Source organism: Brachyistius frenatus, unplaced genomic scaffold (genome assembly GCF_029030835.1).
Source record: "Brachyistius frenatus isolate BFR_SWC_R1_liver_20210118 unplaced genomic scaffold, ASM2903083v1 Contig_51, whole genome shotgun sequence".
NCBI classification, from domain to species: Eukaryota; Metazoa; Chordata; class Actinopteri; family Embiotocidae; genus Brachyistius; species Brachyistius frenatus.
Genome location: NW_027210650.1, coordinates 2,054,885 through 2,072,874, shown reverse-complemented (window position 1 = coordinate 2,072,874; position 17,990 = coordinate 2,054,885). Strand labels below are relative to the sequence as shown.

Genomic DNA, 17,990 nt, shown 5'->3' with positions numbered 1-17,990 from the left:
GTAGTGGGAACAAGTAACAAATTTAACGCGAAGACTGTTAAAAAGGTTTTTGCTGTGCTGCACATAAGAAGAATACAATTTAGAAATTGAATAATAATCCAATGTTTGGTGCGAATAACAGACAAATTTGTGAAAATAAATTAACAAAGCATTAGTTGATAAGAGTAAACCCAAAAGAAACATCCAGACTTTGTTATTTTAAAAAGTAAACTAAGCTAAAGTAGCCGGTTATTCCACAAAACGCCGCCTCACCAGTACTAAAAGAATTCTGAAGATAAAGAGACCATAAAGGACTCTAGTGGTCTGGTAATCTTTAATAAGAGAAGGAGTTAGGCTCTTTGAAGCTTTACACAACAAGTTAAAGAACTTAAAAATCTTGTTTAGCATACAAAGTGGCAAAAAGCAGTGTGGTAACACGATATCTTCTTTTCCTATTTCTTAAAATTCTAGCTGCTGAAGAAGTTATTTAGCTACGCTCCTGTTTAAATGGAAAAAAAAATACAATTCAGAGTCTGAAACCAGTTTGCTCATTTTGGCAGTCAAATATGTATTAAAATTCATCTCGTTCCAATGGGTTCTATAAAATCAGCTGCATAGTGATGACGTTACCATTTGGAAACGTGGAAAAACTGAACCGAGCCGAGAACAGTTCTTTGTGGAACACCGTTCTTGGGAGAGACTAAATCGCTGGGTCGGCATACCTGGGCCGAGCACCTGTGATTGGTTGTTACCTTGTGGGAGGGTTGAGGTCAAAGTTAGGATTAGGGACCAGTAGACTGACAGTCAAACAACTACTCACAGCTGTGCAGACTTTAGAGCACATGTCAGCCCGGTGAGGGCATTCAGTCTTCTGTAGTCGGTCTCCAAAAGAAGCGCGTTGAGTGTGAAGAAAAACCAAACAAGCACAATATTCAAGACACCCAACCCGAGGACAGACACTCTGTAGGCATCAACAATGTCATTCTTGGCTTGTTTATTTTTGAGCGGCTACTTTTGCGTAGGTTTGATAACCAGTCTGAAACTTTAATAATATCCCATTGTCATGTAGAAAAAAAAAAAAAAACTCTCTTTAGAAGTTCACCGTAAACAAAAGGCTGAGATTACAGACAGGCTGGTAATTGCTGAGGTTGGCGCTGCCTGGGTTGCGTTTCTCCATCAGAAGGGTAGACTGTAGCTGTTTTGAAAGCTTTGGGGGAGATTTCTAAATGTTGGTTGTTACCAGATAAAGACACTGGAAGCTGACTTTAAAAGAGCCCAGTTGAGGAGGATGACTTCATCTCGCTGATGGCGGCACCGACTGTATCTTCTTTCATCATAATAGAAGATTGTAACTCTAGATTCCAGGGAGTTGTTGGGCTCACCTGATGACTAATTCAGATTCTACACATTTGTGAAAAGGACTTTTATATTTTGTAGTACAAATCTTAAGGGCAAGAGTCAAATGTGGGAAAAACACAAGTCTGACAGGCAGCTCGTAATTCTTCTTCTAATCTTTTAGACAGACTTTTAAAGGCCACTAGCGTCGTCATGGCTGGATTTATGACCAACAGTGTCATGCACAGCACATACTGTGCCCACATGCCTATACAGTCACTCAGCAGGCTGCTTCAGTAATCACGAGTGGTTATAATAATAATAATAATAATTAAAAAAAAAGCTGCAGCAGAAAATCTGGGCTGGTCACTAAACACTGAACAGAGCTGCTGATCCAGGAAGAAAATCATTGAATATTAGTGCAGCCAGGGTACATTTCACATGCCGTGTGTCAGTGATGGCAGTAAACTGACCCACAGAGGGAAGATCTTAGACGATCTGTCATATTTATTTCATAACTCCTCTCAGGCTTAAAAGTCTGACACATGCTCGAGCGGTTGCATTGGAAGGAAATTGAGCAATTATATAAATCAATATCCCTCTGAACAGCTGCATTGGGTATATGAGGTGTTCACACACAGGTAAGTGGACCACATCAACTGAGAAGCCGACGATTCAAAAGACAAGACTGTGAATAAATATGGGTTCAAGGGCAACAACGGAAATCAAAAGACACTTCAAAAAGCCGAGAGGAAGACGTGATTAGAATAATCTCCTCACCGGCTGAATACTGACTCCACTCTTTTTCTCGGGGTATTCCCATCGTGTGGCCCATATTTGGCATCAGTGTTTGTCTGAGCAGCCATCTTTGGATGTTTCTAAGCATTACTTCCTGTCAGACAATCATTAAACATCCAAAAATGTCCAGCAAGAGAGAAAAAAACAAAACTAAAGTCCAAGTATGTCATAACAACGGAGGATGAGACCCTGCTCCATCAGGCTCAAACAACCCAGCGAGGGATCCTAAAAACACAGGAAACATTTAGCCACCATGGAGACAATAAACGCGGCTGTTTAGCTGAAGTTCTTCGGCGTCGTTGCCCGACGCGTCCTGAATGACAGCTCACGAGGTAAGCTCATCAAAGCACTCTCCAGGCGGTGCTACTAAGTGGTGTGAAAAACCGGCTGTAGGCGCCTCATCAAAAACTATTCACCTGAGACCGGCGATAGCAGCTGCTGATGAGGTGCTTGTGTTATTGAGACATTTTGTTCTGCTCACACAACCCGCAAGCATTCCCCCCTGGGACACTGCCTCAGGAAGCCTGCAGCAACCGGGAACTATAGGAAGGAGGGATCCGCGTCCCGGCACATGACGAGAGGGATTCTGGTGACACAACAACAATAACAACAACAACAAGCTGCTGCTGCTGCTGCTGCTGACTGCACGGCGAGGGGGACAAACTCAACTTCAAACCCCGTTTACGCAACCGTAAGGTGCATGTGATGCTGGGCTCCGGAAGGAAAAGTGAGACACGCACACACACAACAACAAGAACAAGCACCATTAGCCGCCCACAGCTTGTGCTTAGACACACACGCACGCACTCACACACACACACACACACACACACACACACACACACACACACACACACACACACACACACACACACACACACACTCAAAAGACAATTGAATGCTCACCCACGCTGACGCATGAAACAGACCAGCTCGCCATGAAAAAAACACTTACATTATCGCACTCTGGTTGATTCACAGGCCCTCGAGCCTACACTGTGATTAGAGTTCTGCCCTTTGACAAATGCATCATTTGGTGGAGAGAAATTACTTTTCCTGCACTGCTCCCATTAGTCCTCCCCCTCCCCTCGACCCCCTCGCCCCCTCGCCCTCCCCCATGTCTGCACAGACATCGTTCGAACCTGTGGCCGACTACAGACGCTCCCCGCCGCGAGATCACAGAGCGCAGAGACAGTCCCCGGAGCAACCTCTGGTCAAAGCAAAAGGTGGAGCAGCAGGTGAAAAGAGGGAGGGGCGGCGGCGGGGGGGGGGGGGGGGGCGAGGGGGGTGTCACAGTTTGCAGATGGAGGAATGAAACAAGCAGAAGAGGGTGTGGCTGGCTGGGGGCTCACCATTCTCAAACCAGATCTCGCATTCCTGAAGGCTGGAGTACGGCACCAGCTCCCCTCCGTCCCCTTCCAGCGACACGAGCAGTCCTTCCTCCCTGAGCGATGACCAGTTCATCAAAAATAAGGGAAAAGAAATGAAGAAAGAAAACAGGAGTGGGGAAAAAAAAAAAAAAAAGGACCTGCAGCGAAGGAACGGAATCTCTCCCTCGGTCTTTCCCTTCTGAAGAAATCTCCACAGGTTTCAGTGGTGATGCTGCGCGCTCGGCTCAGTCGCAGTAAATGATACGGAGCCGGGCGGATATGGCAGTGACGGGAGGAGCGAGAGAGAGGAGGAGGAAAAGAGGAGCTGGAGGGAGAAAAGGGAAAGGAGGAAGGAAGAACGCAGCAGTCACTGTGTCACTGGGGGAAAGATGGAGGAGGAGGGGTGGTGGTGGGGGGGGGGGACACACACGGCGATGACACCTCTGTGATGGCAGCACGTACCCGGAGCCGACAGGTGAACGAAACCTTCGCCGCCACGAAAGAAAAAAAAAAAAGAAAGAAGAAGAAGAAGAAGAAGAAGAAGCGAGCAGCACCGGGGAGCTTTTCCTGGGAGCACAGATAGAGGTGAGCTCCTCATTCGCCTCCGTGACTGCATTAGCGCTTAGCGTGTTATGTATAGACGTGAGAGGCGCACTCTCTCTACAGGAACAGGAGCCCAGGTCTCCAGCAGATGAATGGTGCAGTGCTGCTGTTGTCATAGCAACCGCAGAGCAAAAAAAAAAAAAAAAAAAAAAGGGGGAGGAGAAGGGTGGGTATAGAGGCAGGAAAGAAAATGGGATAAAAAAAAAAAAAAAAGAGGAGGGAGGGAGAAAGGGAGGGTATTATTAAAGGGACACAGTTGTGGCGTTCGCCGACGGAGCTTTGGGGACACATCAGATCACACGTGGGAGTGTGTGTGTGTGTGTGTGGGGAGGCGGGGGCGGGGGGAGAAAGAAGGGGAGCAGTTATTATTTGATAGAGACGAGGGTTTCAATAAAACCTACTCCATTTTCCTCTTGGGCTCAGGCATCCTTGTCTGTCCTTGTTTTACCCTTGAAACTCTATTTGTACAGCTGCAGCCATGTTTTATGGCTATTTAGAGGTTCACAACCGCCGGGTTGGAGGGGGGGGGGCGCGCAAGTTTATTGCGTACCGTCTTCGCTTTTGTTGTGGTTCATAACCGTCAGGCTGTAAGCCGGCTGCTCTAAATGTTTTTTATTAATCTCTTCCAGTCACACTTATTTCCCCAGAGTGACATCTCCCAACCCCTCCCCACCCCGATACCCCCCCCTGCTAACGACACCAACAAGCTTTAAAGATGTGCTACAGGTACGGGTCAAACTTTTACAACCTGCACCACCAGTCGTTTCAATCACAAAGCCCAGAGTCTCCTCTCAAACCTGCCTCGGGGTGAAAAAACAGCCTCTGGACTTTGCTGGCAGAGTCTCATCTGATTTTAAACATCTTAACTGGTGTTTTTTTGTCAATTAGCAACACACATTAAAAGTTTTTTGTTGTTGTTAAACATGCCTTGTTATATCACAATTTGGAAGTTGGTTTGTGATGAATTATTTAGTTATTCTGGAAAGTTAACTTTGTTGTGTCGGTCTGATTTTTAAAATCACTTTTTGTTAGTTTTAACGCGCTGGACATTGATTTCTTCCCGCTGTGTATATTCCATCTCATAATCTCTAATCTCATTACATTCTTTCAATATGTTTTTCTTTTTCTCTGACGTAATTTTAAAATAGTATTTTTTTTTTTCACATGTTGAAATTGATCTATAAAATCACAGCCCTCGATTAAAAAAAGAACAATTAATGATTTAATGAAATCTTCTAATCAAGAAGAAATTAAGCTTCTCCTTTATTTGCTTTCTGGTAAAAAAAAAAAAAAAAAAAGTTATATGAAAAGACAGAAACCGCTCTCTTATATCTATCTGTCTGTTATCAATAAGGCTTTAACCAGCAGACAGGTAGCTGGAGGTTAGCAGCGAGCCTCGTTCTATCCACTGCAAACAAAATACATATAACAGCAACTTTTAATGCTCACCGATGAATATATATAAAATCCATGGGTAATGTACGCATCGGCCCTTCAGTCTCTCGGCACTTTCTGTAACTATACCGCAACAGCGTTCACCATCTCCACGTCAGCAGAACTTAAATACCCTCAAGTAATTTTAAAGTGACTTTACTGTACAGACACCGTAAAAGAACCGATGCCCGCATTTGATATTCCATCGTTAAAACATTCAGACCATTTGGCCGACGACTAAAACATGACGAGTATTTGACCGCAGCGCTTATTGCAGCTGGTTCTTTATTGCCCGTCCTGAGGGCATCACACTTACATTTCAATTACTCCCCTCTACTCTTAACCTTCGCTCTTTATTTTTCACCTGCGACAACGGAGCCGAGAATGTCACATTTCCTTACGGCGGAACAAATGATTCGGTGGGTCCGCGGAGGCTGGGACGGCTGAGGGGGAAGAAATAATGACAATAATTGAAGAACGATTTTTCTCGACGTGCGGCGCCGGGTAAGGAGGCGTGGAGATTGAGATGTCCCGAATGTCAGCGTTCATTTCAGAAATTCACGGAGGATACCAGACGCCATATAAAACACGACGCTGGCCAAGGAGGCGCGAGAGAGAGAGAGAGAGAGAGAGAGAGAGAGAGAGAGAGAGATGTCCCAGATGTCAGCCTTTGTTTTTCAAAATACGACGTATGATATCATAAAAAGCTCAAGGCATTACATGACATCATGGCTTAAAGGACGAGTCCTCTGAAATGTAAATATCTGCTCAGAAAACGAGCTGAAATTGACCAGAAATGCCCCTGGTCTCAGAGTTTAATAGAGAGAAGGTCATGGAGGAGGCTCATGAAAGGAAGAGGGCCCAGTATGAACAGCTGGTCATCAAGGCTATAGATGTACGCCAGTTGAGGTGGTCTGCAGCGGACTCGCTCCACAAAGGCTGAGAAAAAGCCTCAAGATAGCTCTGGATTTGGAGCGGAGGTCCGTGGGGACGAGTGAGCACCACATAAACACAAGCCGTCGCCACGCCAACCAAGCCGAGGCCACCTGGACGACTGTGACTGATGTCGAAAGACCCGAAACACCAGCTGACCGCAGGGATACGTCACTGGTGATGTATTCAGGTGCCTCAGAAGATTTATTTTTAAAAATCGGTGTCCTGAAACTAGAAAACGTTAAAAAAAAAACGTAAAAAAACCCAAAACGATTTCATATAGTTGAAGGTGACGTCATCGAATTATGATGACAGTGCTGGAAAGTAGCGGAATATATTTTTTCAAATACTGTACTTCAGCACAATTTTGAGGTACTTGTACTTTAATTCTACTTTATGCTTTTACGCCACATTTCTGTGGTAATTAATGTACTTTTTTACTTGCCAGCTTTAGTTACTGGTTGCTTTGCAAGTGAATATCTTGCATACAAATGATTAATTCTCATTAAATGAAACTACAAACTGCTTTCACATTGATGCATCGAAAGTTTTAGTCCAGCAATAGAATATATACAATGAAATCATCTCTAAAGGGGTGATTTTTTGCTTACTTTGGCATATTTTGCTGGCAATATATCTGTACTTTAAGTTTTTTTGAGTATTCTTACACTAGTATCATTACTATACTGGCCTTCTACTGATACTGCAATATGAACCTCAGATTTTAAGTCAAAATAGACAAGTTGTTAAAGTACTCAGGGAAAAAAATGGTCAAAATGTATAATTTCCATGGGGAAACTCCCTCTTAGCGATGAAGACAATGTGATATGATCTCATGGTGACAGAAACTAAAGATGTTCTGTTTACTTTTTCACTTAAGATAAAGAAAGACAGCAAATCCTGAATGTTTGACTTTGAAAAAGCACTTCATCAAAATAGTTATTTTTCCTGATTTAGGCTCCTCAGTCAAACTAAAAGCTTGAAATTGCAGCAATAGCTCAGTTCATTTGAAGAAATCCTACTCTTCCATCGCAGTGATCCTCATGACACATCGGAAGGTATTTTGCGGTGAACTGGAACCATGTTTTGTGCTTCTTTCACTTGCCTCATCCACACGAGTAGACAGTCAGAATTAAATCTTATTATAGCCCATTGTATCTGTGCAAGAAAAAACAAAAAAAACAACAAGTGATCCTGTCATCTTCGTTTGGACACTTATCCTGTCAAATCGAAAAATAGCGTCAAACAATGAGGCAGGCCCGAAGGAAAGGCAGCTTTCATCAGCCGTGGCTAATTTCACAGAGCTCAACTGTTTTTTATGTGGATCCTTTAAGACCACCCACACGGTTGAGCTGGAAAACCTGACTCAGCAATCCTGCACACGGCGCCTTGTCAATCCTGACCATCCACGCTACTGCTGAGCGTTTTCATGCCTACATCAGTGACCGTTTAGGAGTTAGCGTAGTACACCGCCACTTATTCACAATATTACTCTGCTACTGTAAGCACCGCAGAGACAATAGATTTTAGATACATTCATATTGCTGTGATAATTGCAGCAACAGTGGGAGATGAAAAAAAAAAAAAAAAAATAGGCGGTATAATTAAATCAAGGCTTTTCTCAGGTTTTTAAGGCCAAGTGTAATTTTCCACCTTTATGTGGCAATCCATGGGGAGGCAGTAATTGTATTGATTGCAGCCATTAATGAGGAGAAAGCAGTGTAATCTGTGGAGGGATGTTGAAATAATTCCCTTTAAATGTTTCATGGTGGAGCGGGGCCGATCAATCAACCGGGCCGACGTCTCCGGTGAGCCTGACACCTGAGTGAGGTATTTTATTCAAGAACAAATAAGAAATCATGTGATTACAGCTCATAACAATCAGCCACTCAGATGTCATCGTGAGAACGAGCAACCATTGCCACTCATATTCTGAGACAACAGGGGACTAAAAATAGATAATATACCATACGAAGACGGAGGGATGCAAACGTTGTAAAGTAATGTAAGTAAGAGCATTTACTAAAAGTGTCAATCTGACTTTACTTGAGTATTTTCATTTTATGCCACATTTCAGACAAAAACACAGCACTTCCGTACATTTATTTGACTGATCCATATAATTCAAATTACAAATTATAGGCAAAATATATGGACATTGCTCCATGTTGGGGTTGATAAAGAGTCACGGATTTGTGAAGAAGTTTCATTGAAAGAACAAATAAAATCTTGACTAGCAATTCCATCCATCTGACAATTAGCTATACCTGCTAAACCATTCATGTACATACTCTTCATCCGCAGATAATTTAGAGTCACCGATCCGGCCAATTTAGCAAGTGAACTCGCAATTCAATGGAATTAATAGTGGACATCGCTTCTGGGTCTTAAAAATGAGCAACCTACAATACCACCGAGTGCCACTAGGGGTTGGCTCCAAACATCAACATTTACCATTACGGATCATATGTCATTTTATTCTTGTGAGTGCTCATTTATGTGTTTTCAGCCTCATTAGTTTAATGTAGTTGTGTAAAGCTCGGCGTGAAATGTTTTATAAAAAACAAAACTGACCTGACTTGTTGTCTTCTACCTGCTTTTTTTTTTTTTCAATAGAAAACTAGGAAAGACCCCCAGCAGCACAGATATGTGTGAAATAAGCACACTATGATTGTACAGTACGTCTCCTGCCTGCCTCACAAATCTGTCTCACAAGTTGACCCTTCGAGCATTCAAAGGCCCCCTTGAGAGTCTTCAAGCAGGCAGAGGGGATTAAATCAGAAACTCAACGATTCTCTAAAAAGGTCAACGCTTTCATTCTATCAGAGGCTTGAGGTTGAATAACTCAAGTCCTCGCCAGCATCTCCACTCTGCCTTCCTGAGGCCAATCAGAAGCAACACAGGAGGGCGAAAGCGAGGCTGCGGTTGGTGGAGGCCACCGGTGGGGATCAAAGTGCTGCAGCCGTCAGACCTGCTGCTGTTCGCCCGCTCGGCCACCACGCTTTCTCTCACCTCCGTCGTCCCTGGCACGGGAGGGGGATTTCTGGCCTTTGACGCAAGCGTCACACTCGAGCTTGGTACCGTCAAGCTGTGCAGGATGTGGTGACGAGTTGAATTAATTAAATGGTGAGAACGCCGGGGCGGTTGAGCCCAAAGTGCAATCTGGTGCTCGACGCCACTCGAGCGCAAGACGCAGGTCTGTGACGACGTGAAGGACAGCGGCCACCTCGGGGCACCGGAGGGCTTTTGCGCGTTGTCATTTGTACAGATGTGCTGCTGCACGAGCCGTTTAGCTCCTTTAACTGCTGTGAAATCGTCCTGACATGTGAGCCGAAGAATCGAAAAGTTTTCTCACATGCAGTTTGTAAAGATGCCACAAAAATCAGCACAAAATGAAACCGTTTTTGTATGTTTAAAAAACAATAAGTGATGTGACAGACATAAATCTGCAACAGTGAACACAGTAAAGGTTTTATCCTGCCAAAATTTACATCTCTCGCGCTCCTGCACATGAACACTGAAGAGTGTCTAGCAAGTGTAAGAAAACTAATTAAAGGCGGATCGCACAGTCGAAACATGCAACACATAAAAAAAAAAAAAAAAAAAAAAGGAGAGAATCCCAAAGTCTTAGTTCAAAATCTAAAAATACAAAGCAGCTCTCACAACCAGCGGCACCTGACTGCGATAATATATCAAACCAAGTGATTGCATGTGCGACAGTACTGTAAAGAGACCTCTCCCTGCGTCAGCCGTGGAATAAGAATAGTACAAATGAGACAGCACTGCACATCATTAATCAAGCTATTCTTTGCTGTCAAGATAACACACACACACACTCACACTCACACTCACGTATGTACAGATTCACATGCACGCTGATGCACTAAAAAATTCACTTTGATTCACAGCGATGAAAGTGCAGCCATCAAAAAAGGCCACGAAACGTTAAATAAAATAAAAATACAGATGGCGCCAGCAAAGATGGCGCCTCAAACAGCAGAGAAAAGGGGGAAAAGTGTGATAAGATTTGGTCTGGGATCTAATTTTCAAGCCCTGCTCTCTTCCCCCACCCACAAAAAAAAAAAAAAAAAAAAAAAAAAAACAGCTCCCACACAGTGCCCTCTGTGGTACACCCAGTTCAAATGGAGAGAAAAACGATGTGGTGCGTTTCCTCTTTAAAAACCCACAATTCGGATGACCCGGGAAGACCATAAATCATTCTGTATGATGTACAAATCATGGCTCCTCACGGCATATCAGAAACAGTTAATGATCTGAGGTAGCTGAGAGGCTGGTGCACCCTAGTGGTGGCTGCTGCGTCGAGCTTTAAAGTCCTTCACACCCACTCTGCTTCTGTCTGTGTGGAGGCTGCACTGATATTGGGCGAAGCTGCGATGCCAATATTTCATTCCTCATTTAAAAAAATAAATAAATAAATAAAAAAAATCCTGCACAGCGAAGAGCGTTGGACGTCCTTGTGTACCAAAAACCGCAGCTTCCCCCGTAATAATACCAGAGAGAACATGACATCGACTCGTAATCCGGTTAATGGGGAGACAGAAGGGGAAGGCAATTTTCCACATTCTCTGAATGAGTGTGGAAGGAAGCGATTAGTGGTGGGAGATAAAAAACGATAAAGGGGGGCAGAGCCGACCGCAGCTCGCAGTCCATTCGCTGTTCCTGACACCGTCAATTAGGTATAGGACTTTGGTGATTACAAGAATTGGAAATTGCAGTGTTTGCCGCGGGCCAGAGCTCAGCCTCTGCTTTATGTTTCTACTCCGAATTAGTGGGTTAGTAATACGGTAAATGATTACTGCTTATCAGCAAGCATCAGGGTGAAACATCACTCCTCTCCTTTTCACTTATGTCTCGTGAAATCTGTTTGAATTTGGTGTGCGTGACTCTCAGATTAGGCAGCCAGCCTACAGTGGTGCAGTGAAGGGTTAAGGGAGCCTGTATTAGCACAATGAGTCTATGGGGGAGGACAGCCACAGGCGAGGATGTGCACACAAGACAAATCTGAACCAGATTCAGCCCACATCTCTGCTGGCTGTGGTTTTTCCTCCCAAAGCCTGGGCTTCAAAAACACAGGATGACTGATTCACTCTGTGTGAATCCTCTCTGCAGTCTCTTTACCTGTGAGCTTCTTCACCGGCTGCAGCCGGACACTGATGGTCTGGTGGGTGAGCAGCGGGGAGGAGGGCAGGGAGCGCGACACGCCCTCCATTATGCGAATGTGCTGCATGCCCTCGGTCATGGAGAGTGGGGGCACGGCGTAGTCTCCTTCAAAGGCACAGTCACTGTCTATGCTGCCACCTGCAGGACGGGAGGGGAAAACAGTCAAGTGTGAGAAGTGTTTACATGTTGTTTTTTTTTCCATTCAAAGAGGATTTTGTTGTCGTATTTTGCCTTTTTTTTTTTTTTTGACAGGAGAACTAGAGATTAACAGGAAATGCTCAGAAATAGAGGAGGAGAACGACATGCAGTAAAGGTCTGGCTGGAAATTTAACCGAGGACTCAATCCTGACGGCATTTTCGCCCATGATGTAAGCGCTCGAACCACTCTGCTATCAAGTTGCCCCGGAGCATTAAACCTAATATTACCCTAATACTGTTGGGACAGATGCAGAATCAGATCCTGCAATGAGAGCAAAAAGAATAATCTGTGGAGATGACATGTAACTGATAAAAATAACATTTGAGTCTACGGCCACTGATACGTTAATCAATAGTAATTTTTTTTTCAGTAACATAAGTATGATATTTAATTCCAACAGTGGATCAAGCTGAAACAAAATCTGTCTTAAACCAATAATATAACAGTTTTAAGATTCACAACGGCTGTTTTGGGTCTTGACAAAAAAAAAAATGCTGATATATTTAACATCAATCTGCTGATTATACAGTTTTTCTAATATACAATTGTATATATTTGAATACTTAGTCCAAACAATATCAGAAAAATGAAAACTCTCCACGAGCCCATGTGCACATCTTGATTATTTTTCACAAACCAAAAACCTTAACTTTTAACAAGCTGGAACCGATGAATGTTTGACATTTTTGCTTGACAATTCAATCAAGCAATCCAAACCAAGTCAATTTTCTGTCAACGACTAATCATTTTAGTTTTTCAGATGCCGACGTTATTGGATTTTTATCCTGTTTGTCCACCTGCTGTAGAAACTCGGACATCCAGACAGGGGGCAGCACCACAGCCTCGTCCCTGCAGGCTCTCACATCAGCGCAACAGCATGTATTGAGTAGAACAATCCTGGTGTGACCCAGAAGAGAGAGCAGCCCTGCAGGCAACACGTGCATGCGGCTGATATTCACTGTTACAAATTCCAGCCTGCCTGACCTCTTCTGAGCCCCACAGTAACACAATACCCCATCATTTTTATATAATAAAGGAGGATTTTCTAACCATTTAAAATGTGTTTAAACAGACCAAAAAAAGAAAAAAAGAAAAAGAGCACAGTCATGACCACGAGAAGAAAAAAGAAAAAAAAAAAGCCTCTCACAAAGCGCAGTAATTACAGACAAAGCATAAACAACCACTCATCCACCCTCCTTTCCTCTCTTGCTTGGAAAACCACAAATTATGACAACTTAAGGATTTTTTTTTTTAATCACACACACACACACACACACACACACACACACACACACACACACACACACACACACACACACACACAAAAAAAAATATATAAAAAAATAAAAACCCAGCTGTCTATAAACACAACATCCATTTTGTGAATCGGTTCTGGCTCAGACTGCCCGTCCCCCTGCAGACGGAGCTGTAAAACCAACTGGTCAAGCGACAGTCTCACGTCAAACAACTGCCGCCACCACTGAGACAAGAAGCCATTATCACACACCAGTCCGTGACAAGGCCCAGAGGAGGCCGAGATGATGGTCAGGGAAGGGGGCAAATCGGCGGCTAGAATGAAAAACACACGAGTACAGAAACACTTTCACACATGGAAGAAATCTCTCTCTCTCTCTCTCTCTCTCTCTCTCACACACACACACACACACACACACACACACACACACACACACACACACACACACACACACACACACACACACACACACATCTCTCTGCGGCTCCAGCAGCACTGGAGTCGGTCCATCCATTCACTGGGGAATGTCACTGCAAAATCATAAAAAACAAAAAACAAAACAACAACAGGCAGAGCAGCGGTTACATCCCCGGCATGGAAATTCTCCACATGTATGCAGACCCTGGTGTGAATACTAACGGAGAACTCGGGATTCTGGCAGCAATTACCAGTAGTCGAGATCCAACTCCGTTTTAATGCATTCCAATCGTAAATAAGAACAATTGAGCGACTATTAACAATGTTTTCTCCATAAAAGGGCTCCTTGAGCTTTTTGCTGTACGATCAATTAAAATAAGTTTCATTTTTAAACCGCCTCACGCAAACAGAAACTATGATACAATTAAATGGAGGTCACAAGGTCTCATTCCGGGCAAAGATTAGAAGGGTGGAGAGGAAGCAGCAGCCACACTTCACTGGTGAAATCCAGAAAAAACAAAAGCTTTGAAGGGGAAATTATGGTGTTTTATTTTAGACTGTGATGGGAGACTTGCAGGAGAGCCACTCCACACCTCGAAATAAACCCCCCCAACACCTTCTCATCAAGGTGTTCGGATCAAAACACACACGAGGAGGGGAAAAGAGGTGACATGAAATTATAATTGCCCAAAACATTTTCCTGTCAAGCACCGACGTGGTTGATAAACATCTATACAGCCTATTTCCCCTCGAAGTAACTCAGGTTTACAGACAAAATTACAAGAATATAAAATTCACTCAGTTCTCGCCCAGTAAATATAACTTCATTTCCAGGACTCGTAAACTTTTCTGCCGTAAAGTACAGCCGGCAAACAAGGCCTCGGCTGGTTCCCCTCAGTGAAGACATTAAGGGAGCAGAAATAGAGTCTGGAAAGAGCCAAGAGAGAGTTATTACAGGAAATGAGAAGGTAAAGATGGGAAAAGCGTTCACATAGTTGTTTTCAGCAACTCACATAACACACATTCACGCCCCGAGCAGCTCAGTGCAGCCCATAAGACACAAGAGAGAGGACCAGCTACAGATTGCTTTTGACAGGAAAAGCTACATTTCGTGATTGTGTGATGTCGAGATTGCCGACTCTTCTTTATTTCTAGATGATTATAGGAATTAAAAACTTGGTTTACCTTGCCCGATGTGGCTCAGGTGAGGGTCTAGACCGGGCGAGCGGGGGTCTGCAAGGTCCTCGCTCCCGCCATCTGCAGATGAGGAGCACAGAGAGAAAGAAAGGGAGTGAGCTCGGTGGTGGTGGTGGTGGTGGTGGTGCTGGCCACGCGGCGAGGAGGCCATCAGCAGGGCCACCTCTTCCTCACCAATCAGCCAGGTGTGGGAGCGGAGGACCCCCAGCAGGCTGCTCACACACAGACCCTCCACGCCCTTCCTCCTGGGGCTCCAGCGGCCCCTCATGGTGGCAAAGGGGGACCGTTCCGCCAGGTTCCACCTTCTCCGCGTCCCCATGTTCAGACTGAACCCTCAGCGAGCCGCTATCTTCTAGGTGGGGGGCCTGCCCGTGCAGATAACAATACAGTTTACATGGCAGCCACTCTTGCGTGCGATGGAGCCGCAATCAGAGAGCCCACTGAGCTCCACGGTTCAATGAGCGAGGACTAGCAGGGAAACTAGTGGGCGTTTCCCAGGATAGATCCACATACGGCTAATGATATGAGGATCAATTGCGCCCAAGGGAGCAGGCAGGCAGAATTAGCCACAGTGGAAAGGGCTTGAAAAGGGGGGTGGAAGGTGGAGGGTGGAGGAGGGGGTGGGGGTGGTGCAGCATCAATGGGCAGCACAGTCAGTCACCAGGGGGATTGTTTCATAATCCCGTTCAAGTGCAGGTGGATCTTCTGTAAAGCACGACAGGCCGGCAGAGGAGGTGCGGAACAAATGATTTATTCTCAGAAACAATAGATCCCAGTAGAATTCAGTGATGCTATTAATAAAATCTAAAGCGAGCGCCGTGAATAAAAAAAAAAAAACTAGCCGATGAGCCGGAGGATTATCTTACGTGTAGATAGAGCAAAGATTGTTGCATTAAGCAGAAAGCCAAGAAGGCCTTTTATCTGTGAAAGGCTTCTGTATTCTGGCGAGCTTTTCAATCGCGGAGCTCACCGTCGGCCCACAGAAACCCAAACAAATACTCGAGTATTATCGCTCCACATCGCAGACTCGCACGCTGTGTGTGCCAGTAGCCTCGCAGCGGGCTGGAGTGGCTCTCTGGTGGAAAGATCAGGCTTGTCGATGGACAGATAGAATAAGCTGCGGGGCATGATTGTGTGAGAACTGGGCCGGGCTTGAGATTGACACTGATTGCGGAAGAGGGAGTCCTCCGCAGAGGATCTGCAGCGCTCCCCGACCCGAGCCACCGTGTCAAAATGTCAAACTAATAGCTGCACCGACAAAATGTAAAAATCAAAACGCACTTTGGGAGAAAAATCTCAGCAACACAAAAAAAAAAAAAAAAAAAAAAGTATTTTCTTATACACTTGGCGTGCACAGACAAAAACACAAAGAGGGTGCCGCCGCCACCTCCGTCGCTCGCACGCTCGACACCAACAAAGCCACCGAAAATAGCTTCTCACCTTGAACACCTGATGAGCCACATCGTCTAGTAAAATCGACGCTGTGAAAATCAATACGGGCCTTGAAGATGACGTGATGGGTAGCTATGAGCATCGCTTGCACGGTGAGGTGTGAAAACATACTCATGCACATGCAGGCCCGTTTTAAGATGTGTGACATTGGGAGCGGAAAGCTCAGCGACACGCAGGAACAGATTGTGCACACTTGCTCCTGCGGGGGTTTCCGATGAGCACGGAAAGGCTTAGAGCAACTTGTTTGTCATGAGACAAATTCAGAAGCTTGAAATGACTAAGTTACAAACATTTTCTTTATTCTAAAAACTACAACTCTGTTTCACAAAGTGTATTACGCATGGAAAGCAGGTTTAGCGTAAAAAGAAAAGAAAAGAAAAAGAGCTGCAGGCTTTGCTGGAAATTTGTATTCATTTTCAATTAACGTTAAAATCTACCTTAAACCTTTGATTTAAATTACTTTGTCACTTAGCGTTTGGGGAAGAACGACACAAAGCAAACTTTGAGCTTTCTTTCCTCTTTTCTATCCGCTAAGTGCTTCTTTTCAGGTTTGGGAGACATATCTTTGTTTCTCTATTATCCAACCCTGAAAGCTTTTATTGTGACCAGCGATCACAGTGCAATGTCCTGCCACACAGGATCCACGGTCTATTAAGCGGGGAACATGAAAGGGGGAAGGCTGACAGAAGACACAGGCGTGTTTTCACTCCGGCCGCGGACACAAACAGTGGACATCATTCTGGCTCCTGACAGAACGTCTGTCAGACACTCGTGAGAATACGGACCGAGCACAGTTTGGTAATTGTTTCGGAGTTAGAACAGATGGTCGGCGCTCTGTCACCACATCCTGATCATCTGTAAAAAAAAAAAAAAAAAAAAATCAAAGCTTTGCTCTACCGGAACGTAAAAAATAAAAAAAAAAACACCTCAGAAATAATAGCGCAGTCACTCCGTTGGCTGTTCTTCGCAGCTCTGATGCCACGCTGCCGTGTTAGGATGTCAGAAGGGTGAGCCAATTTTGCACTCTGACAAAGAGTGATTATGGGAGAAGTCGGCGTGGCATCTGATAGTGATCCCACTGAGCACGGCGGGGAGAACTCTGCTATCATTATCATTCAGGCTGACTTTGATGAACCCGTCAGTGTTGGCGGTGCAACGTGACCTCCGGCTCCAGGACCAGGCCTCTTTCTCAGGTACTGTCCGAGTGTGATTGCTGGAAATTGGGAGCTTTTTGGAGACCGCTGAAGACAAGTGCTTAAAGTGTTTCGACGGCGAAGCCGGGACACGTTTTGAAGTTGTGATCGGCATGCGAGACGTCCACAGAATGACGAATCTGAAGAAGAGTAGGTGGAACAAATTACAACTTAAAATGCATTCGGTTGTTTTACTGTGACAAACCAATCACGTCACACACAAAAGGAGCCAGCAGATCCACTTCCAGAAGTCCAATCAATGTCTTTCTCTTGAGGGACCCTCCAAATTAACAATATCCAACAATGAAAAGAGAATAAAATTGCAGCTGAGCCGTGTAAGAGAGAAACATCCCGGATATTAGGAGCCCGGAGAATTACATCCTTCAGCTCAATGACTTCACTCACTGACAGCGCAGTGCTTCAGCGTGGCTCAGTTCCTCTCCTCCTCACTTCTTACCTTTGATTATTGCCTCTGCAGTGCCCTGTCAATCCCAGGGTTCTCACCGGGAAGCAAAACGAGAGCACTAATTAAACTGCAGTTACTCTCCATGTCACGGCAAATTCTTCTCAACGTTCAATCAAAATAAGCTACAGGGGCCATTCAGCAGGTAGTTCACACTATTTTGTCAATTCTTATTTTTTCT

The 17,990-nt window shown here is 44.6% G+C and overlaps 1 protein-coding gene across 11 annotated transcripts in view; it reads right to left on the bottom strand.

Moving 5' to 3' along the window:
• Positions 1–17,990, bottom strand: part of tanc2b (tetratricopeptide repeat, ankyrin repeat and coiled-coil containing 2b) — a 137,102-nt gene that overhangs the window by 56,779 nt on the left and 62,333 nt on the right. For 7 of the 11 annotated variants that reach the window (XM_069704638.1, XM_069704637.1, XM_069704639.1 and 4 more), the window contains 2 exons: positions 14,690–14,761; positions 11,592–11,771 (listed from right to left, as the gene is read on the bottom strand). In XM_069704638.1, the coding sequence (XP_069560739.1) occupies positions 11,592–11,771; positions 14,690–14,761 (252 nt within the window). Of the gene's footprint in view, positions 1–3,464; positions 3,631–11,591; positions 11,772–14,689; positions 14,762–17,990 lie in introns of those variants that run through there. The other 4 variants (XM_069704642.1, XM_069704646.1, XM_069704647.1 and 1 more) reach the window with 2 other exon arrangements.